Source organism: Atractosteus spatula, chromosome 4, assembly GCF_055471065.1.
Source record: "Atractosteus spatula isolate fAtrSpa1 chromosome 4, fAtrSpa1.hap1, whole genome shotgun sequence".
In the NCBI taxonomy this organism is placed as follows: Eukaryota; Metazoa; Chordata; class Actinopteri; order Semionotiformes; family Lepisosteidae; genus Atractosteus; species Atractosteus spatula.
This window is the reverse complement of record NC_142709.1, coordinates 55,170,431-55,194,525: the sequence shown is the minus strand read 5'-3', so window position 1 is coordinate 55,194,525 and position 24,095 is coordinate 55,170,431. Positions and strand designations below refer to the sequence as shown.

Sequence of the window (24,095 nt, the reverse complement as noted above, 5' to 3'; positions counted from 1 at the left end):
CAGTTCATGTCCTTGCTTGGATTGTACATTAGTCACAATCCAAAAATCCACAAATCATTCTCTGAAAGTCGGGCAGGCATCTAGTCAGAACAGACGTACTTAAATGTCATCCAAATGTTTTGGGGCTATTATGTAATTCTGTAGCACATAAATGGAATGTCAGTCATTTATTGTTTTAGTACAACAGAGGCTTTCCTGCAAAAGACACACACCTCTGAAAGTAATGCAGTTTGGTCCTAAAGTAAGTCACCTTCTATAAGCATGAATATCCTCTGTACATACTGTATATAAATAATGTACTGAAAGCAAATAGTGCACAACAAGTCTGCATATGCATGACTTGGCTTTTATACAAGCACAATTACACTAGGACACAGGGCGAAGCGCAGCCCAACTTCTCATCTGTCTGTAAAGGCAGCATGAAGGATTCAGTTTAACAGTATCTGAATGAGTATTGGCTGCTGCATCTCAAGCAATAAGGCAGCAGCCAGTCTGAGGGCGTTTTGGGAGTGCGTGTCTTGTGCAAGAATTAGCCTCACCTCAGACGTAAGGTCCTATCGCTGTTCTTTATGCTCCCTGACACGCAACGCAAAGAGCATATTTGTTCCCAGCTGTACCTGGGATGGTGGTGGAGGGCTTTGGGACTGAGGGCAAATGGCGCTGCCGACTCTCATCCCCAGCTTTGTATGGATGTCATGTCAGCAAGCCACAGAGCAGCTCGCACACTATTATCCCACAGTTTAGCGCTGGACCTGGGTTATTAGGGTTGATTTATTGGAAAAAGAGGAGGTTGGGGCCCCTTTTTCCCTGACTGGAATGTAATTTAGACATGTAATTACACCAATGTATCTCAGGCACTTGACAACGGTATAATGGCGCACCATAATAATAAACCAACATCAAAGTCAAGCAACACACACCTGGTAGGCGACAATTTGCAACTTGTCATCTTAAGTCTTAAGACAGTCGTACAGATAAAGCCATGAAAAAGGGAGAATGGAAAGTATATCTCAACACTGAGATGTATGGCTTAATTTTAAAAAATGCAAACTATTAATTAACATGGATAAAATAATGTGCTCTTTTCATACACTACTGCAGAAGAGTGAAGTAGTGGACACTTCCTTCCTTTCCTGACACACACTGCATGTGTTGCTCCTGGATTTGAGCAGAATACCAGTTTTGACATGTTTGCAAGAAAAAGGATGTGCGTTTTTTTTAAGTTGCAGTGAGGCATACGTTAAAAGACAAATAATTTAAAGAAGGCGAGCTGAGCAAGTGGTGCAATCGAAAACCTAATTTCATACTCAATTATCATATAGCCATTTGTCAATATAAAATGACACTAAAGTGTCAGCTAAATAATTTACATTCAAGCAATTCCACTTCCAAAATATAAAATTCCAAAATTCGAAATTTCAAAAACTCCAGGCCAATATATCTAATATAAAAAATCATCTCCCTTATTATAGCACCTGATAATCCAAATATTGTGAAAAAAAACAAGACAAACTAAATGGCTGCCAATGGCGTTCTGTGGAATGTATGAACAAGGCCAAAAGTGTGTATGCTAGCAATGCGATTGTGTTATCTATTCTACTAGCGCTAAACGATATGCATTCTCTCACTTCCACAGCTTTAATGCAAACTGGCCGCAGTAGAGTTTTATGTGGGTTCTGATTTGATGCACCAGTTCACCAAAACGTAATCGAAACTTGGGAGATTTTAGGATACATCGATAATTGAAGCACTGATTAATCACTGCACCACTGATTTGCACCCATCACAATTGAGACACTATTGAGACACCAGGTTGCTGGTGTTCTGTGACAGTTTATGAAAGGTACGTGGGTGCTGAAAAATAAACTGGTCAAAACTTTTCTCTCTCTCTCTTTCCTGAATATTAGTCAATCCCTCTTTTGTGAGTCATTTGGATGAAACACAAACAAACCCCTCTCTCTTTTCCTAGTAGTGGTCAACCCCTATTTTGCAATAGATCTATGATCTTATGAACTGTGCAGCACTTGAGCAATAACAGAGTGTGGTTTGAGTATGACTGTGTTAATTACTCTGACTTTGAGCATCTCCAAATTCATGAGTCAGAAGTAGGTGGCTTCCTCTTGTCATGAAGACAACTAAATAAAACCCTTCAAAATCTCTACACAAACCACTTATGAAGCCATTAAAAGGACAAGCCCACGGGTTTTCTGTATTGTTTTTGCTCAACATTTACCAGATTTTTCTGATTTTCTCAGTCTGCTCGCCACCAGCCGCCTCCCACCTCCCAGATGAAACTAAAGCTTCACTTATGAGCTCAAAGCAGGTGGATGCTTTTAGTTCAGACGCAGGGAAGATCAAAGCCATCTTCCACTCAGAGATGTCCTGGAATTAGCAGGACTCATGCAGGCTGATTCCAAAACAAGATAGGAAAAGTTAATTAGAAGTGTTGTGATAAGGGTCGCTACATTAACGAGATATCACAGCGATCTGCTGTAGGATTAGAAAAGGACAGAGTACTTATCGTACCCAAGGCACTTCACAGTAATTACAGCTGGTAGCGTGGAAAGCATCCCCCTGGCCTAGGATTTAACTTAGCAGAAAGGGGATGGAAGAGCCAACCACATTTCAAGCTCATTTTAAAATACATCCATCAAACCCATCAAGACAGCAACAGGCATTAATGTTACTGTTTTAAACCACTGAATCTGGACAGGTTTCCAAACTGCAAAGAAACCCAGCAGCAAAACACTGAAAACAAATGAGTACAGTAGCTTTGAATGGGTTACCACAATAGTGTGTTCAATTTGTTTTGCTATAATGATTTCTAATTGGCTCAACCAGCCAAGGGATCTTGCTTGGAGTGCAGCTTGACCCCTGTAGTTCACACATCACTGGTTCGAGCCTGGTCCACATCACTGCTCACCTTTGACCAAGATTTTGCTCCACGTGTACACAACTGGCTAAATCGCACTTGGTTTAGGCGAGCTTGATTCAGTCAGGGTTTCCTCGACAGCACACTCCTCCAGTAGGCCAGGTACTAGTGAGCTTGCAGTGTTGTCAGTGAAAGAAGTATTGTTTCTTCTGCAGGTGCAAGCTCGCCCGTAGGATATTATGAATCATACAGTGTGTTAAATGGCGTAGATATTTTGCAGGAAAGTGGGCACAGTCCTCATTTTCCCACCCCATACTAGTGCAGGGTTTAGAGTTGAGAAAATCTATTACAATCAGTGGTTCTAAACTGGGAAGGGGAGGGGTGATGAAGGTGAAGGTGAAGGGCTGTGACCCTCACCAGGACAAGAGGACGTAAAATGGTTGGCATGTAAAAACACATATGCTGATCTCAGAGTCCCAAGGAACTCAAAACACTTCTTCCATGCTAATCTTACACCCATACTGTGCCATCGACACCACCTGCTGCTAAAAGCAAAGCAGCTGTAAGGACCTGAGTGATGCTACTAGGGACTGCCATACAAACTCATGGACAAACTGCAGCAGGTAGTGTTTTAATGATTAGATTTTTATCACCCTGTTTTCTGAAGGTCTCAAAGCCTCCGTTAACCATCTCTGGCCCTAGAAAGCACTTGTCCGCTTATACGTTCGCTTTAGGACCCAGACCACAGGGTGAGCTCCCCCTACTGGTTCCAATAACACCTCTTCCAGCAGCAATCTTAGCCTTCCCAGGAGGTCTCCCATCCAGGTACCGGCCAGGCTCACACCTGCTCAACTTCAGTGGATTTCTAGTTGTGAGTTGTGGGAAGTAAATAGTTTTGAATACAGGACCACTTGCATTCAGGCTTCAGGCTGTGAGCTGCTCTCAAACAGGTGGCTGAGCCTTCATTCTTTCAACATCATTAATGTTTACTAATTGAAATTTAATTAATTATATTTAAATAGAGCTTTATATCCAAAGGTTCCCAAAGAGTTTTACATGTAGCAATGTACCCCCTTCACCAGCCTCTGTAATGCGCCACCTTGGTGATGTGAGGCAGCCATTACATGCCAGCAGTATTGTACACAGCTGAATGAAGGGAGAACATTATGAAGGCTAGATTCTACAGGCTCAAAGCCTGTATTTAGGTAGGACACTAGGGTTAACGCTCCTACTCCTTAGAAAAAGTGCTATTAATGACTACGTACTGTAGACCTCAGCTTAATGACATCTGAAGAATGTCACCTCCTACAGCACAGTAACCCTCATCATCACACTGAGGCAATGATGTGGACATCCTGGTCCAGAGGACAGAGTGTCATCTAGTCCACCATCACCACTTCCAATAGCAACACGGTTTTCCTTGGAGGTCTCCCATCCCAGCACTGACCAAGCCCTAACTCGCTTTGCTTCTGAGATCAGGCTTCAAGGTTTTAATACTATTTATTATTCTACACATATCCTTTTCAATGATGCAATGATGCCTGCGTCTTGTAATAGTCTCGAAATAAAGAGAACATACTATATATTTTCACGTTTACAACCATTTAAACTGCACAGAAAACCAATTTTACAATAAAAGTGAGAAAGCACTTCACATGACACTCAAATGCCATCTTTCACAATAAGGACTCCATTCTTTCTTTTAATAGAAGGAGCACAATAAAAGCTGAAATTGCTGCCTTTAACCCACACAACCAGCTCATTATACACTCGCTGAGAGAAAGTGATTTAAATTGAGATAAATACAGCCTTGGCTTTGGGGGAAAAAGTACCAAAGTGATTTCATCTGTTCAGCAAGAAGTGCAACAGCTGGCTAGCAGAGAGTTCTAAACGGCAGTTTAAAAGATGGCAAGAGGCTGTCCCAGACCACATAAACAGCCAGCTGTATCTGTGAACCATGAAAATCCAAATGCGTTCAAGAGACCAGGGTGCATAGATGCAAGGAAACACCATGTGTGTCCTAGATGGAAAACAGTAGATGGCGCTCTATCCCTACACTAGCAGCAGCACTAATACAAAACCTAGATATACAACAATGCTGGATTTCACAATACGCAGCTTCAGCTCACCAGTGAGGGGCAAAGAGGAAAAACAGAGATAAATGGGAACACTGCAATGGTGTCCACATTACCTAGCTCTTTATAACTGACTACACAAAACGTCACCCTGAGGCAATATCAGAATGCACAAAAATCTCTGCTTTCAGCTTTTAGCTGAAAGCTAAGCACACTCCCAGCTGTTCCATCCAAACATTGCTCTCCTATTAAAAGGCCACATGAGAGATATTCTCTAATGTATTAAATAAGCTCTGGTTCAGCACAGAAAGTATTTATGATCAATAGGAAGAAATAACATTGAAGTTCAGATGGCGTTAATAGAGCAATGTCAAATAAAGATTATTTTGCAGCTGATGTCTCCTGACATTGAGCATAAACTTGAAAAACTTCATACCGTCAAATGAAACAGCCTCGGTTTTCCATCTGTTAAACAAAAATCTTTCCTGTCTCCCCAAAAATCACTCCTTCTCTCTTTCTGAGTCTACTGAACCCACTATGCTAATAAAAATTCCAGAAACCTGAAAATATATTTCCATGTTAGAATGAGTTGACATAAAATAATTTATCCAGCAGCCCCTCCTAGTGCCCAAAGATGTTATTACTGTCCATCTCACTAGGCACTCATGTTGTGTTTCTTTCATTACTGAGAATCTCTGTTTTCTAAAAATCTACATCAAGCCTTACAGATCTTAGAAAGAAAACATTAAAAATGTAACATCAACAAAAACAAAATGAATTGAAACTCACTTTCAGTTTTTCCAGTCTCAAACCAGATTATCCCATATTGCAATTAATAACAGGATTAATACCCTTTAAGATGCAGACTGGCAGCAGTGTGCAGAGTTTAAAACCATGGACTCCTCACGGGAAGGTTGTAGGCTGAAATCACATGTGCTTCTGTCTCCTGTCTGTCCATTTACTACTATTTTCATCAGCTGGAGAGCCACATATACTTGATCGCAGGCATATTCTCCATAAAAATGAACAGATGTAGCAATACATTTGCATTGATACAGTACATTGACAAAAACCTATTATACAATTCCCTGCCCTGTGTATATAGGGAATATATTCAAAATACAACTGAAATCCAGCCTGGCAAATAAACCCTACAATCCATATTATACCCATGAGCCTGTTTGGCAAATACATTTAGAAGTATTTAGTGCTCTCAAACACAAAGACCAGTAGGTCAGAAACTAACTGGTGCTGTTCCACTGATTAAAACAGGAGCACAAGAGAGGCATAATTACGGTACTGGAAAAAAACTGGCTTGACAGACTAAACAATGACCATTCAGCTTTGACCAATATTAGATCAGTGGCATAGTGGTTTAGCAGTTAGTGATGCCTCACATCTCTGGGGTCCTGGGTAAATTCTCCCCTGGTGTGCCTTTTTGTGTGTTTCCCTGTATCTCCATGATCAGATGGATTTTCTCTGGTTTCTCCAGCTTCATTTCATCTCCCAGAGACATGCTGGCTAGTTTGAATTGGCTGTTCAAAAGCGCTCCTTCTTCCATGGCACTGTGATGGACTGGCGTCCTGTCGGGGTGGAGAGCAGTTACAGTATGTGCTCTCCGTTGCACTCTGTACCCTCAATGGGACCATAACAGAGTATGGATGGTTCGCACTTCTGCTTTGTCTTCTCCCTGGAAAGCCAGACTGGCGGCCCGCGCTTAGCAAGTTACTGTTTTGACTGCTTGAGCTCCAATAGGAAGCTCTCTGTTTGTACAAAAGGCCCTCAATTGGTTTCCTCTATGGTGGTAACAATGTGCAGTGAGACGCAGGAGATTAGGGAGCCCTAGGTTTCCTGGCCAGGACAGCAGGGGGTCTCCAGGCAGTGTGTGTGTGCAGACAGGAAAGAAACACCCTCTTAATATTCTCATGTAGATTGTAATCAGCATGCAGACTGTCCTGAATTTAACCTTCAGCTTTAGGGAAAGGACTTTTGGAGTGCATTTACCTTATATAATTATGAAGCTGAGGTGTTTACATTCCATTGGAGATACAAAACAAAACCCCCTCACATGAGAAGCCACCACCCCTTCTAACACACACATTCCCATTTGTGTTCTACTGTAGTTTTATTTACTCCACAATCTTGCAGATTTGAAAGAAGATGCCTTTTGGGTCATTATAGCAGGTTACTGGCATCGTGGAGATTTTTGTGGACAATTTTTGACAGTAATACATACCCCCTCACCCACACTCACATGCTTCACATTGTCATCTGGGTCAGTCATACGAAATAGACATCACTGTCAAGGAGATCATTCGATCACCACACCTTCTTAAGGTCTCTTTAGTGCAATTTAGTCAAGTTTTGAAAGTTTATTCAGATCGCAAACCAGAGAGCAGAACAACTCAATGTCTACTCTAAAATAAAATCATTTTGTGAGATTTTGATAAAACCACTCACAGCCATGGTTAACTTCTTGAGTTACCATAAATGTCAAGACAAGGACAGATCATATACTTAAACACAGAAAGAACAGACATAGTACACAGATATTTTAAAAATAATATATGCTATATATATATTTATATATGCTATAAAAATATTGCATATTCTGATGTCTGCTGGTCTAAGAAAGTCACACTTTCAGTCAGCTATTGTAAATTAGTCACTGCCAGAGTAAAACAACTGCAGTGCTGCCCACTTTCTTAATCTTAGGAAGTTCTTAAGGTAGAACACAGTCTTTATGACAAGATATGGAAATTGTGGCATACAAGCGTGTCTCTGCGAAGGTCTCTGAAAGGTTTTCCTGCACACTGTGTCCCCAGGCAGATTCCAGAGGTGATTCAAACCACTCATGCACAGACAGTAACTGAGCATCTGGGCCAAACTGACGTATTGGTCATCAGCAAAATCACTTCATTTACTAAAAAAGCACAATGCAGCACTGCTTCATTCTTTCAACATGTCTTCTTTGTGTGCTTATAATATCAAGTGTTGGTTTTTCCAAAAAGAAAACCCTCCTGCTATCCTCAAACCCTTTCCTTGTTCCACACTTCCCACAATCCCTTACTGGTATGTGGTCCAGTCACGTCTCACCACAGCCCCCAATGTGTAGTCACTCGTGTATCCCAGCCACTGGCATGTGGTCATTCCCACATGCCCTGCCCCTCTCTCTAGGGTATGGTCTCTAACCCCCTATCCCACCCTGGCACGGGGTGACTCACTCCGACACTTGGCGCAGCGCCCTTTATCGTACTCCAGCAGCTCTGCCGACCGGCTCCGCTCGCCAGACACCCTACGGAGACTGCTCTCCTCTCGCAGCCGCGCCGCCTCCTCCTTGGCGTATACCCCCAGCTCCTGGGTATACCTGCCATACATCTGTGGACACATCAACCAAGAGCAGCCGTCAGGAAGGGAAGAGGGGGAATGAAAGACAAGAGGCCCACAGCACTCTGCTGCAGGAGGGGCAGTGAAGAACTGGTCCACTTCCAGTCCAGGGACCCTCAATGTCAGTCCATGAGACACAGTCCTGTAGGCTTTATTGGGAACAGAACATTCATAGTGGTTAAATGCTGGAATACACTGGTCATTTGAATTGATTAAGTCAATAACTCAGCTGAGTCATTAGGAGCAGAAGGTCCCAGTGCTCTCCTGGACAAACAACTGGTTCAATGAGCTTGATCATCAGCTCAGTACTTTGATGATTATTTCAGTTATATAATTATTCTGACACAATGCTGTAAGGACTCTAGAGGATCCCACACTCTGCAAGAACTGCACTCTAAAGAAGTCAAAAGCCCTACGACGGCATCACCGATATGTTTATGGGCATGGAAACATCCAAGATTTGTCCAGTAGCTGAGGAGACTTACAGATTCCTCAGAGTGCAGCAGAGGAGATCCATCGAAACCATTTAAGAGCATTTTTTTTACATTTTCTCACATAAAATGTTAATCATGAACATGCCAAGGATCGTACAGATAGTTTAAACAGGACCAGGCAGTGGAAAGGACTATAGCAATGGGCACACAAGAACAGTCGAGAGGCCTCGAGTGATGTAATCCTGTTCATCACAGCTATAGTACGGAATAAGCTGTACTGTCACCAAAGACAATATCTGTCCTCTAGCAGCACGCCAGCAAGGGCTATAGCACAGGGAAAAGTCCCAGTCTCTCCTCTACTAACAAACTCCCTCTGCACAGAGCATAGCCCCCACCCCAACCTCCAGCAGAGAAAAAAACAAACTGCACCCCAGAGAAATCGCAAAGCATCAAAAACCCTTAGCTTTGATATTGAAAGGAGTTAAGGGGCAAAAATAAATATTGACCCAGGACTTAGGGAGAAAAGACTAACTTGGAAAAATATTTTTGTTTTCTTTTCTTGTGGGATCAAGATGTAATTTTAGATTGGAGAGTTTGGACTCCATGCCGGTGCTGAAACTAGATTATTATCCTGTTTTATCACAGACAGGAAGCAAGACTTGTGCTCTTTTTAAGTGTTTCGACAGTGAACCATATTTTTGCAAAAGGCTTTTTGTATTTTACCAGCATTTTATTTATCCTAGATGTGAATTATTTACTGTGCATTTATTATCTTATTGCCATTCTTCTCCCTGCTTTTATCACAGAGAAAGTGCACAAGTTTGTTTAGCTATAACATTGATGCCTTTCACTGTTTTATCCCAAGCAATGACAGCTCCCAACTTCATTCATCGAGCTGTACTAGTGGAAGACTCCAGGCTCCAGGGCTGTCAATACGGGCTCTCTACAAACATATTATACATTATACATTATAGAAATGCTTGATTTGGCTCCACTTACTCAGTGCAGTAAAAAATGTAAGGTGACAGGAGTGGAGAGTAGCAACATAAAAGATTTACTGTAATGGCTCCAAGGAGAGCTACATATTACAGAAAGGTGAATGGGGATCTCCTTAAAGAGGGAGCAGGGCCGGGGTTAAAACAGTCCCTGTTGAGCACATAGCCCTCTCTGACACAGGAACTGACAGCAAATCAATAACCTCTCCCTGGAGCTAGACGTCTGCAGGAGGGATCAGAGAGGAAGCAGGCCCGAGAAGAAGGAAGGGGCACAAGAAGACCAGTCAGACCCAGGGAGAGAGAGAGTGGGGGTGGGCTGTGACAGGCACCGGGCTGTGTCTGTGCACCACTCAATGCCCATTGTCTCTACTGTTTACACACGCGTCTGGATCAGAGACCGCCCTCGCACACTGCCGACAGGCCCCCCAGAGAGCAGGCCGGAGCAGGGAGGAAAAGACCACGTTGGCTTCCTAAGACTCAGAGGAAAAAAAGAAAAGCCTTTTCTGGAATTCTGTACCATTGTTCTTGGACAATTTTCAAACATGCCACTGGAAACCTTTTGTCCACCTGTCTGCCTCAGTGGGCAGGGCCCCTGGACTTTAAAGACTTCACACTAGCAGCAGCCATATCACCCTGCAACTCACAACTGGCAGCCCACTGAAATTTCATGCAAATTAAAAACAAACATTTTATTTTCGAGGCTATACACACTCACTTGATCTTTGAGAAAAGCTTAGAAGCATCATGGGACACAACTTAAATATGACTTCAAGCAAATTGAAAAGGCAAGCAGAAAACTTGCCATTCCATCAACATGTGTGCACAGATCAGTACTCTGCTTTATCATTAGTGCTCTTTATTCAGCATGCAGTTTTCTAAATGGTCGTATAATTAGATTGGTTGCATCTGTGTAAGTGATCACCAAGTCATGTTCTGTGACGCATTTGTTCCTTTCAAGAAGATCAAGTTTGTTTTGTGAAATGACAGGCGCGTGCTTTCATTTATAGATCTTTCACAAGAACCCTCCAGAAATCAAATTCTGGAAAGTGATAAAAACAGTTTGAGGTCATTTTTGGGTCTCTGAGGCAAAGATAACTCCTGATGTGTGTACCACAAGCGCCCAGACAACAACTCACAACAGAACTGATAGGCCTAAGAGAAATCAAGAGAGGCAAAATCTTTTGAACCCCAATCCAAAGAAACACTTATTATGGTCTCTGAAAAACAAGAACTCAGGCACTTTGCTGGATTGTATTTCAGTGTTTCAAATGTGATTAGAGGAGATGAGCGTTTAAGAAGAACATGGAGACAAGAGATTAAAAATCCCTGAAAAAAGAACAAAGCAGGATAATAAAGTCTTCCCAACAAGCATTCTGTGCTTTACTCCAGATATTAATACCACTGGGTACTACACAGGGAGGGCTGGCACTCAGAACTGCCTCCCACAGTGCTAAGAGGTGTTAATGCACTGGGTTATTTGTCCCTTTTGGCTCACCTCGGCTTTTCAAGGCTCCTGTTGGCAGTGTTTTGACAGCATCATCAATATTTGTAGTATTAATTCTAATTATTAGCATTGCCCATGGCATAAGCAGACAGGGAAACCCAGTCCAAGGGGAGGTGTGTGCTGGTAGAGGAATGCAGGACAGCAGTTAATCTGCTTCCAAGACTCCACTCATACGAAGGTCTGAAATTATTTAATGATGGGGTATATTTTGCACAGTGCTATACTATTACACAATCCCATTAAGCAATGCCAGAACCCACAGGAACAAAATGAAAGAGTGACACATATCAGTCAAATACCAGAGCAGAAAAGAAATATGAACTGCAATCATGCCATGAGCTCTTCTGTGCTTGACAGATTAGTTCATCGTTTAAAATGTACGAAAATAGGATCACTTAAGATTCCCAACACATGGTTCATGGACAAAAGGTATGTTTTGATTCCTGATTTAAAACAGTCACCTTCCGTTCTCACTCGCTGCAGCAGTCAACTCCAAACTCAGACTGCCGTAAGTCAAAGCTTGGTCTCCCTTTCCCCGGTCATCTCAGGGGAAGCCACAAGCCAGCTGCCTTGGGCACAACATAGGTACGTAGTGACAGGAAACTCTACAACAGTTGTCAAGATCCCTTGTCAGAAATAAAGCTCTGTTGAGACCTGGGACCAGCTGCTAACTTGATTTATATCACGGCAGCCTAAATCAAATGGCCCATCCTACATACAAAAAAATGCAAAAAGAGCTTCTGCACCGATACAGAGACTGAATCAGGGTGTACTACAGAATAAAGAGAGCAGAACTGGTAGAGAATGACAACAAGATAAGCACTGCTGGCTTAATAAATACTCTACATATTGTCTAGACAGACAGGTGAAAGCAGCAGCATTCCTTAAATAAGCTGTATGTAAGTACGTCTGTGAAGTCAAGTGTTACTATCAAATTTTCTCACTAAGGCAGTATCTCCTGACAAAGTGTGGGGACATTATAACTGACATTTTTTTGACAAGTCAAATAGCACCACTTTTCAGATTTAAAAGTACCATCACATTTGTTTCTAGTTTATTTTTACTATAGTTTCCCTTTCAATGAAGAGGATTTTCATGTAAGTACAACTTCCCGCTCAAACAAAAACCTTAAGAGAAACATCTACTCTGCCTGTGTCCAGAAAAACGCTTACAAAGTCAGTGAGAACTCTTAAGACAATGACCCAAAACATACTGCACACTTAACCCAAGGAGAAAAAGCAGAAGTGGAAATTCCTGAACTCGCCAAGTCAATCTTCTGACTTCTGACTGATCCTACTGAGCAGCATTTTACTTGTTGGAGGGGAAACTAAAGTCATAAAACCCCACAAAGAAGCAACAACTGAAAGGCACCTCAAAGAAACACATGAAGAGTCTGGTGATGCCGATGGATCACTGATTGAATCAGCCATTTACAGTACATTTAAGGTGTATACAATCAAATACAGTACTAACTTTACACTGATCTCTGTTTTAGTATCATTTCCCCCAATACTCATGCTTCTCTGAAATTCGGGGGTGGGACTGAACACAAAAAAATTGGTCTAACATGGTTATATCACATATGCACAAAAATGTCCAGAAATAAAAGCTGACATTTCAATCATTTTTCTTCTATTTATCTTTATCTAAAATACATATTTCGATAGTACACAGCAAAAATATATTTCACTTCAATGCTTCAATACTTATGCTTTTCAGTGTATGTAGGAGTATATGAAGGAGCTTCAGTTTAAGGAAGAATCTAAAAAACCCAACAGTTTCGTAGTACTCTGAGAAGAAGTATGTATGTACAGTATACGTGAGGACATGTGGCTTTGTCAACCTTCATTATAAGAGCAGGCGGGCGGCAAACTACTGTACGTAAACAGGTATATTGTACTATACAGCACCCCACAGTGTCCCCATGAAACGGTAAAACAGAGAAAAAACCTTAGTCCATCACTGCGATGTTCATACTGTATAATCAGAGAGTAATCTAATATACACAGAAAAGAAACCTTGAGAACACAGTGGCAGTCTTGCCCAGCAGAAGATATTGAATAGATCTGATTTAAACGCTTTAACAACTTAATTTCCTCTCCGCAGCTGTGCTTGACAAAAAAGCTTTATTGGACATGACTGAAGCTCCAAGTTCTAAACACCCCCAGCTGCCTGAGGGATAATGAAAGATTATTCCAATACTGTGAAAACAATTATGGTTAATGCAATTATCTTACTACACAACCACATGGTTTAACAAAAGCCACTGTGTAGATTCCATGCAGTTGAACCATAGTGCATGTAAAGCAACAAGTGATAGGTTTATTCCATGCTGAAAAGAGAAGAAAGAAAACACAACGTTTCGGCCGTGGAGCCTTCTTCAGGTGTGGAAGCCTACGCATGCTGATGCAGCTACCCACCTGAACTACTTCATGGTGCATGTAGCTTCAGGCAGCAGAAGGAGTGTACAGTTATGGAATGAAGTGAAGAAAAGTCAGACCCTTACAGCAAGATTAAAGCTCTGTGCCTCCTCTCACTTCCTCACTGCTCCAATTCAAGCAGTCCCACCCTGTCAGCCACGCCCGGCCTCCTATGGCAGCTCTGAATAGTGTTGCCTGGCAACTACATCACTCCTTCCAATCTGCATCTCTTGCTCCAGCTGAAGTAAGAAGACTTAAGACCAACAACCTGTGATTATCATTAGGACCACTATTCTCATTTTTTGTGCATGGGAAAGTTTAGGTTTCCTAGATATTTCCTTGTGACCCACTGATAGGGAACCACCAATTCTTTTTTGACAAACGCGACTCACCCTAACAATCTTTGAACAAGCAGAGATGAGCATAAGGTGCTCTGATATAAGGTGTCAAGCTGTCTGCCTTGTGCAAACACTGTGAGCCCCACAAAACCCCACTGACACAGCTCTCTTGGTAGAATTTGGTAGGTTCAACCATCAACCTGGCCAGTCAGAGCTGACCCATAACACAGCCCTTCGCAGAGGGAATCCTACCAACTGGGTTCCTCAGTGCTTACACCAAGAGCAAAAAAAGAAATCAATGCAAAAACTTTATAGAAATATAAAAGGTCAACAAAGGTTTAAGATAACTGGGCCAGAAGTAAGGAGTCAAAGAAAGACTGCTCCTCTCAGCTCCGAGCTTCATATAGTAGCTCATTTAGATAGGCTAAGGGAGCTTATTTGCAGACATACACTACTGCCTGTGCTGTGGCTCGGAATGTAGCCATCACTGCTCCTAAGTGACCTTTCTGCTTTCCATGACTACTAGTACCTGCAGGACAAACGCCCAAGAGCTTTCTTCAGCCATGACCACTGCTTTCCTCATGCATTCAACATCACTTCTTTCTCACAATAATGAAAGCTTTCTTAAAAGTTAAAAATATCACCTTGATAAAGACACTGACTTTGCCTTTATATAGTGCTTTGTGCAGACTCTTTCTACCCAAGGCGAGAGTGGAAGAGGTAATGTTTTTAAATGTAATACTAGAAGAAATCCAATGCCATGTTTTTTGGAACCAAAATAAATGCATTTTTATCAGTTTGCTGAAGTATTTCATACTGTTTGACATACTGTTATTTCTTTCCTTTTTCCTTCCACACTCACTTGATCTTTGAGAAAAGCTTAGAAGCATCATGGGACACAACTTAAATATGACTTCAAGCAAATTGAAAAGGCAAGCAGAAAACTTGCCATTCCATCAACATGTGTGCACAGATCGGTACTCTGCTTTGTCATTAGTGCTCTTTATTCAGCATGCATGGTTTTCTAAATGGTCGTATAATTAGATTGGTTGTATCTGTGTAAGTGATCACCAAGTCATGATCTGTGACGCATTTGTTCCTTTCAAGAAGATCAAGTTTGTTTTGTGAAATGACAGGCGCGTGCTTTCATTTATAGATCTTTTACAAGTGCCCTCCAGAAAGCAAATTCTGGAAAGTGATAAAAACAAATTGAAGTCATTTTTGGGTCTCTGAGGCAAAGATATAACTCCTGATGTTTGTACCACAAGCGCCCAGACAACAACCCACAGCAGAACTGATAGGCCTAAGAGAAATCAAGAGAGGCAAAATCTTTTGAACCCCAATCCAAAGAAACACTTACTATGGTCTCTGAAAAACAAGAACTCAGGCACTTTGCTGGATTGTATTTCAGTGTTTCAAAAGAGATAAGAGGAGATGAGCGTTTAAGAAGAACATAAAGACAAGAGATTAAAAATCCCCCAAAAAAGAACAAAGCAGGATAATAAAGTCTTCCCAACAAGCATTCTGTTCTTTATTCCAGATATTCATACCACTGGGTGCTACACAGGGAGGGCTGGCACTCAGGACTCCCTCCCACAGTGCTAAGAGGTGTTAATGCACTGGGTTATTTGTCCCTTTTGGCTCACCTTGGCTTTTCAAGGCTCCTGTTGGCAGTGTTTTGGCAGCATTATCAATATTTGTACTATTAATTCTAATTATCTTGTAATATCTTGTGCTTATCTTGTAACTGACATTTTTTAATCAGCCATTTACAGCACAGTTAAGGTGTATACAACCAAATACTAACTTTACACTAATCTCTGTTTTAGTATCATTTCCCCCAATATTCATGCTTCTCTGAAATTCGGGGGTGGGACTGAACACAAAAAAATTGTTCTATCATGGTTATATCACATATGCACAAAAATGTCCAGAAATAAAAGCTGACATTTCCATCATTTTTCTTCTATTTATCTTTATCTAAAATACATATTTCGATAGTACACAGCAAAAATATATTTCACTTCAATGCCCCAATACTTACACTGAAAAGCATATATAGGAGTATATGAAGGAGCTTCAGTTTAAGGAAGAATCTAAAAAACCCAAGAGTTTCTTAGTACTCTGAGAAGAAGTATGTATGTACAGTATATGTGAGGACATGTTGTTTTGTCAACCTTCATTATAAGAGCAGGCGGGCGGCAAACTACTGTACGTAAACAGGTATATTGTACTATACAGCACCCCACAGTGTCCCCATGAAACGGTAAAACAGAGAAAAAACCTTAGTCCATCACTGCGATGTTCATACTGTATAATCAGAGAGTAATCTAATATACACAGAAAAGAAACCTTGAGAACACAGTGGCAGTCTTGTTTTGAAAATAAATGCATGTGAACAGCAGAAGATATTGAATAGATTTGATTTAAATGCTTTAACAACTTAATTTCCACTCCACAACTGTGCTTGACAAAAAAGCTTTATTGGACATGACAGAAGCTCCTAGTTCTAAACACCCCCAGCTGCCTGAGGGATAATGAAAGATTATTCCAATACTGTGAAAACAATTATGGTTAATGCAATTATCTTACTACACAACCACATGGTTTAACAAAAGCCACTGTGTAGATTCTGTGCAGTTGAACCATAGTGCATGTAAAGCAACAAGTGATAGGTTTATTCCATGCTGAAAAGAGAAGAAAGAAAACACAACGTTTCGGCCGTGGAGCCTTCTTCAGGTGTGGAAGCCTACGTATGCTGATGCAGCTACCCACCTGAACTACTTCATGGTGCATGTAGCTTCAGACAGCAGAAGGAGTGTACAGTTAAGGAATGAAGTGAAGAAAAGTCAGACCCTTACAGCAAGATTAAAGCTCTGTGCCTCCTCTCACTTCCTCACTGCTCCAATTCAAGCAGTCCCACCCTGTCAGCCACGCCCGGCCTCCTACGGCAGCTCTGAATAGTGTTGCCTGGCAACTACATCACTCCTTCCAATCTGCATCTCTTGCTCCACCTGAAGTAAGAAGACTTAAGACCAACAACCTGTGATTATCATTAGGACCACTGTTCTCATTTTTTGTGCATGGGAAAGTTTAGGTTTCCTAGATATTTTCTAGTTCTGTAAAGCACTTTGAGAAGCCACCTTTAAAGGTGCTATATAAAATAAAAGTTCATTATTATAAGGAAGACGGTTTTCAGAAATTCCAGGTGCTCAATATTAAGACCCGCAATTGATGGCAAATCATTAGGACAGCCACACTTGTCAGGTCTTTAAAACATCCTTACTTACCAGAAGGAGCGCCTGAATGGGCCAAATGTAATGGCACCAGGCAGGCCACGTGTGAATTGCTTTGGAGAACATAAAATCTTTATTTTAAAAATAAGTATTTCAAAAAATTGTAGGTAGCACTGTCTTAGCCCTGGACTATTCTTCTTCCTCTCCCCCATGTTAACTAAGCTTGGAAAGATTGCCTCTAAATTCAGATATGCCACTCACACCTAGACAGACCTTGTACTTGGCATGTTTTTGTAAATCCTATAATCCCTGCCTCATTGCTCTAGTGTTGCCACATCATTTGCATACATAAGCATGCACTCAGCAGGTGTGAATTCACTCATCTTCCATTGCGAACACATGGCATGCAAGACTTTCAGCTGTTTCTTCTTGTAGTTCATGACCGCCTCTCGATGGCTTACTTGTCTCATTAACCTTAGGAGATTTTTGTAAAACCTTAGCTTCTTCCTATTAGGTACAGGATACCTAATAGGTTACATTCAGACCACCATATTGTAAAAACTATACTGAGAAGGACAAGATGTGTTGTGTTCTACAGTGATGAAACAACGAGGAACACATTTGTGTCACTGTTGGACATCTGCACTTTCCAGGTGGTCACAGATACAGCTCTGACTCATTTCACAACATAGCCAAAGTGTTAATCACCATAAATAACACACACCTGTGATGCCTGTTTGAATAAGGGCTACTGCCTGAAGTCCCTTATTCTCCAGAAGAAACAACGTCAAGTCATGCTAGTAAAGGAGCCAGTACAGAGATAAGACAGTGGGGCAGCTTGCTGGGAGAGAGGACAACAGCAGCAAAGAAGGACAAAGAAAAACCAAGCAAACAATACTCCTCCCTGCTCTACCCAAGTATCCTGTTCAAGGAATGAATCAGTGCTACGCTGTATTAAAATCCCAAAGACCAAAATGCAAACTGCACCATGTAAAAGAACAGTCTCTAGTGCTAGGTGATTCTGTGAAGCTTTAATATGAGGCTGTCAAAAGCATGCCAAAAAGAAAAGGGCTGGCCATTCTCAAGAGCAAAGGATCAGTCAGTCTTCGCTTCGGACAGCAATGGTTTAGCAGGCAGCTGGAACTATCAGAAGAGGTGCAATCACATTAATCTCATGTTCTACTCCGCCCTGGATACACACAAGGGTAGAAGTCAGCGACACAAAACACCTCAACATTGAACCAACACTAAGATATTTGGACGTATCTGTCCTTAGAAATGTATGGATGACCACCCACACTTGTTCACTTCACTGAGAAGACCAGGGATCACAGTCAACCAATCACATCATCAACAATGTCACCCACTCATGGTCAGTGGACATAGCACTGGGCAACATGAAGGAGGGGGTCTTGAGCAGGACAGAGGATGGAAAACAAGCAGGCAGTGTTTTGAGAAGTATAGAGAAGTGGAGACAATGCAGCATGTGGTACACAGGCGTTTGTGTGGTTCTGAAAAGTCTGCTAAGTGAAACGATGATGGAAAGCTCAATAAATCACAGAGGAGTACCAATAAAAGTAAGCCAACACCGGCGCACAGGAACATAAGGCCATCAAATAGATGCAAATCTGGAAATTTCAGTCAAAACATTTCCCGCAGACAGCAGTGACTCTAAATTACATTTGGAAACAGATGAAACACAGTTTTTGTACTAACTACTGTTGGGACTGTGGCCCTTGAGATAGAGCTTGTCCTTGTGTTCGATTCACTGTCAGATGTTAATCCTGCTGCTGAACAGAAAAACAGGAAGTGGGAGCCTGTAGTCTGATGAGTGACCTGAGCGTTTATGACAGTAAGCAGTGGTCTCTGACATGTGGACACGTCCCTTCAACACTGAGCCCAGCCACTCACGCACAACCCCCCCTCCCGGCGTTCCTCCAGAGCCTGTAGGAAGCAGGAGTGGCAGGTCAGTGCCAGCATCACATGCAAACTGCTGAGCTAGGTGGGTTTCCTCAGTCACTGTGCTGACTCAGGCGACTGCTACTTTCTTTCAGACGCTACCGTTTTACCTGCGTGTTTATAATATATTCTGCAGCAGTATGCTACCCCTCTCACTATTTCCTGGAGCAACAAAGACAACAGAGCCATGGTTGAACACCTGTGGTTGGCAGGCTGGCCAAAGTTGCCAAGGTAGGGTATTGTACAACACAGCTGCTGGGCACAGTGCAGAGATGTCCAGGGGTAATTGTGGTAGGTAAGGTGGCAATGGAGGGATGTTAAATGGGGAGGAAAAACAGACATGTGCAAGGTAAATATGAGCTGGAGCTATACCCCACCCTAGCATAGCTGCCCCCTTAAAGGTAAGGATATTATTAAAATACTGTAGCATGACAGCATCTTTGGCAGCCAGGGGCATGCTGGAAAACTGTGGAACAGATTAGAGAGTATACAATCTTTGGGCTAAACTGATGTAAACAAAATGTTCAAAGTTAAGGCTTTTCTCAGACACTGTCAGTCAAGACATTTTAGGTACTGTATGTGGCACAAGACTAAAAAGTATGGCATGATCATCAATTATCTAGTAATTAAACCGGAGCAAAAACAGAAACATTTTTGCAGTAGAACTACTGCTCTTGTGCTGTTCTGTGCTTTAGTAGTATTTGCACAATATCTGTTCCAGGTTATAGAAATAAAAACATGCCATTCCTGGATGAGTCCAATGAGTTGAATATCCACTGTAGGTAAACAGCCCATCCATGAATTGATTTACTATAGGACAGGCAGTTTCTCCACAGAAGAAAACAAGGCCCTGACTCTCTACATCTAATTGTACCCAGTCTGATTCATTCCTTGAAGTATAAAAAATGAGAAAAGTTAAAATAAAAACAATCATCCCTTCTAGCTTAAGTTACTAGCAGCTGATCCAAGAATCTCTTCCAGCTGCTCTTTCAGAGATCCGAAGGCATCAGCTTCAACAACTTAACTGATAAAGTAAGCCCACCTGAATAAGTTTTAAACTTCCACTTAGACTCAATTTGTGCCCTCTGGTTTGTGTTTCACTGTTAACTCAGCAGATGTCCGATGGGATGAGGTGCCTTGTGGATTTTGAATACTTGAACCAATTCCCATTATGGTGTTCTCTTTTCAAGCCTAATGAGACATCTTTCATGTGTCACTGCAGGTTATTCCTTTAAGTTTGAGAGTGTACTGTATCTGGTTGCTCATCTCTAAAATATATACCATACCTATAGTATATGTATATCCTAAAGCTATTTGCCCGTTTTATTGCTTTCCTACATAGTATGAAACATGGATGGTGGATGAGGCGCCAGTTACTCATGAGAACTCTAACCAGGTCAACAATGCTCTTAATTGCCGGGGCTCAGGGGCTGCCCACCATCTGTCCTGCTGGCATAAGAGGGCAGTGCCCTGGAAGAGGACTTCATCAGCACGGGTGTCCTTGTTCCTAGCCCTGGTTGCTATCCTGCACAGCCAACCCTACCTCCCCCTGTTCCTCTCCTGACCTCCAGGCTTAGCAGCTGCAGCTACAGCACGGGCCTGATAAACAACCAGAATGGCTCCCTGCAGAATTGCCAAATTTCAGACACAAAGGGTTCGGCCTGCACGTCGATATTTACCGCTGTGTCCTCAAAAAGGTTATCTCTCTTTTGCCGTTTTTCTCTTTTTGGGTGTGTACAAGCAAGCGCACATATCCAAAATACTGCATGAATGGTTGAATGGGGTCTCTGACTTTGATTAATTAGATCACTTCTTTTTTTCCGCTCTGACAAATGAACAAACTCCAGCACAAAACAAAAGATCCCCCCCCCCCCCAACTCCAAAAAAACTCCCTCCCTAAGTCCTTCCTTCCTAGAGATAATTAGCCTGACTGCATGCAGACTATAATCTGATTTCCTAAGTGCACAGGTCAAATGGAGAATAAAGTATCACCCTTTGTATACGTGGATAAATTACTGTGGCCTGGGACAATGCACAGAGTGCTGGGCTGCAGGTCAGAGCAGAACACAGACAGCACACTCCAAGACCCCCTGCTCTGGCACGCAGTCCGGACAACACCTCTCTGGGCTGATGAGAATAAATCCTCTCCCTGACATGAACATGAACCTGGAGTCTTAACAGTGAGCCTCAGGTTCTTCAGAGGGAGGTATACCCTTGGGCTGCAAGATGGCAAGATCAGTCGGATGAAGAACAGATGCAATTAACCAGCTATGTCTGCTGCAAACCCATGGCATTTAAGATTGCATTAATTGAATTAAAAGTGCAAAGCAAAGACACAAAGAGACATATAATGGTTCTAAATCGTGATGTTAGGAACATCATATGCTCACATATTCCAGAAATGTAAGACCACAACATGCTCCTCTTAGACAACCAAACAAGACAAAGAGACACTTGGGCGAGTTTCAAGAAAAGCGATTCAAAAGAATAAGATATTTGGAGCGCAATAAAACACTCTCTAAGGGAGAATAATCCCACTGATGTAAAAAACAGATATGATAATAAGGAACCCTTTTATTCTGACAAAGCAGAGTTTAACCCAATGCAGTCAAAACATCTGGATGACAATGGAGCACTCATGACCTACAGTATACCTCACTGGTCTAATAATAAAGTCTCTTTCTAAACTTGACAGTACATTTATGTAGCTGTATATTATTTACTTTATTTCTCTCTATTTTCTTTTTCATCATACATATGTCTCTTAACATGTTGTGTTAAATGTATTGTGTATAGTGTTGTGTCTTTTACTCACCTGCAAAGCAAATATCCCACCTGGGACAAAGTAGCTTTAACTGAACTGAGGGCTCGACAATTCGACACCTTTAAGAGGACGTTAAAAACATCAAGAATACTAGCCAGCTGGGCCAATAACTTATAATTGTCTGAGAGCTGGAGTTGGAAAACAAAAGGTACAGAGGCCTCCAAAAACAGTGTTTGATACCCCTGATCTCAGAAATGTCCTAAGCAATGCGTCCTGCCAAGTAGAATGGGTTTCCTGCAGACCTCTCTTTGTACAGAGACTGGCTGCAAGTTTCATTGCAAAACAGCCTTGGCTGCTTGCCACCCTGCTACACCAGGCAGGCACAGAGGTATTAGAAGTGCCAGGTGTCCTCTGGGAAGGCGATAAACTCTCACACGGGGATGGATGCAACAATAACACAGGAAGAAAGTCTCACTTTCTAATGTGTGTACAAATAACAGGAGCTTAATACAGGCTGTTTCAAGGTTCAAAACCTTCTTCATTCCATCTCATCTGGGCATAAAATCCAGCTTTCCAAGGACACAGAGATTAAGTGGAGATAAGAGCAACAACTAACTTATCTTTTTTTAACCTACATTGTCTCACACTAGACCTGCAGCTTTAAAATCTATCAGCACTTTTAGAAAACCTGGAGGAACGAAGACCAGTGCAAAAAAGTAAAAATGTCAGCCTGTTCATTTCTGAATTTCAGACTCTAATCTACCTCATTAACACTACCCCTACTGTTTAGGGGTAACAATGGTGTACCCCTAAACATTAAAAAGCCTAATAATAATAATGCAGTACTGTACAATAAGAATACAGGGGGCCCTCATTATAAGTTGCCATGCTATACAACATTTTGCACCGACATCAGGAATAAACTGAGGAATTCAAAACTTCCCTCTTAGTCATTTTTCAAAGTAACAAAAGCCAGCAACGCAGGTGGTTCATGAACTGTGATCCAGAAATGAAAAAATATTACAAGTAGCACAATATAACATTAAAAATTATTCTTCCTGTAGACATTACTGTTACATGCAACTTAAGATTATGAATTGTTACGCCCCACCAGTAAAGATGTCCTCATACTAATATGCAATACATTACTGATCAAACCAGTCTCAAAGCTCAGTCCCTGCAGGGCCACGTGTCTCCTGCTTTTGTTTCAAATGAGATCTCAATTACATAATTGGCCTAATTATTTAATTAACCACATAACTAAGTATTCTAGCCAAGCACGAAGACGTCAGGTTCTGTGTCTATCACATTTTGATTTCCATCAAATTTCTAAAAGCCAAATTGCACATCTCCACTACTGGTTCTATTATTTTGCTTCTTCTTTTTTCATTGCTAATGAGCAAATTAGCAGCACTTGGGGGCTAAAACATCAAAAAAATGGAACGCCAGCCAAGTCCCAGCCAACCCGCACCTTCCTGGCCTACTTCCCATGACACTGCGCCCACAGCCAAGAGTTCTATCCATGAATGGGTCTTCAGAGCCCACTGTCCACAGTGCACACTGCTTTACAATATCATGTTAACAGACCAGAGCAAAACCACGACAGAATCCTCGTGACGAGGAATCAGGTTTTACTTCACAACATCTACAAGACTCCCAAAGCAGAGGTATGGTACGCAGATACTCTAGGCATATGGGATTGTGTTTAGATTTTACATCGCTAAAGATCTGACACATTAGCAAGAACCTCCTGTCTCGGCAAAACATTTTCTGCACTCTAAAAGGACACAGCTGCTCGTAATCTTGTGCGTCTTCTCTTACGGGCAGACGGTGCGGCTGTTGTAGTTCTTTCACATGCTCCAGATTTCGATAAATACCTCACCTCAGACAGAAAGTTGCGCAACATGGCACAGAACGGGATTGCTTAAGCACTCAAGCATGATATCGGTGTTCCTGCTTATTTACACTTTGACCACCTCAGATAAGCTGATGTAATTGCCCCTTCATTGGTGAGGAACAGCCTGCTTAAGGTGAATAGACGCACAAGTGCAGTACCCAGCCATGTTTCCCTACAAATACTTTCCTGGAATGAACAGGGGCAAACTGGCTCT

The 24,095-nt window shown here is 41.9% G+C and overlaps 1 protein-coding gene across 1 annotated transcript in view; it reads right to left on the bottom strand.

Moving 5' to 3' along the window:
• The window catches only part of LOC148836622 (chloride channel protein 2-like), a 281,173-nt gene that overhangs the window by 179,957 nt on the left and 77,121 nt on the right, over nt 1-24,095 (bottom strand). Inside the window, exon 6 of the mRNA XM_088914194.1 lies at nt 8,172-8,325. Within this exon, the coding sequence (XP_088770320.1) occupies nt 8,172-8,325 (154 nt within the window). The remainder of the gene's footprint in view (nt 1-8,171; nt 8,326-24,095) is intronic.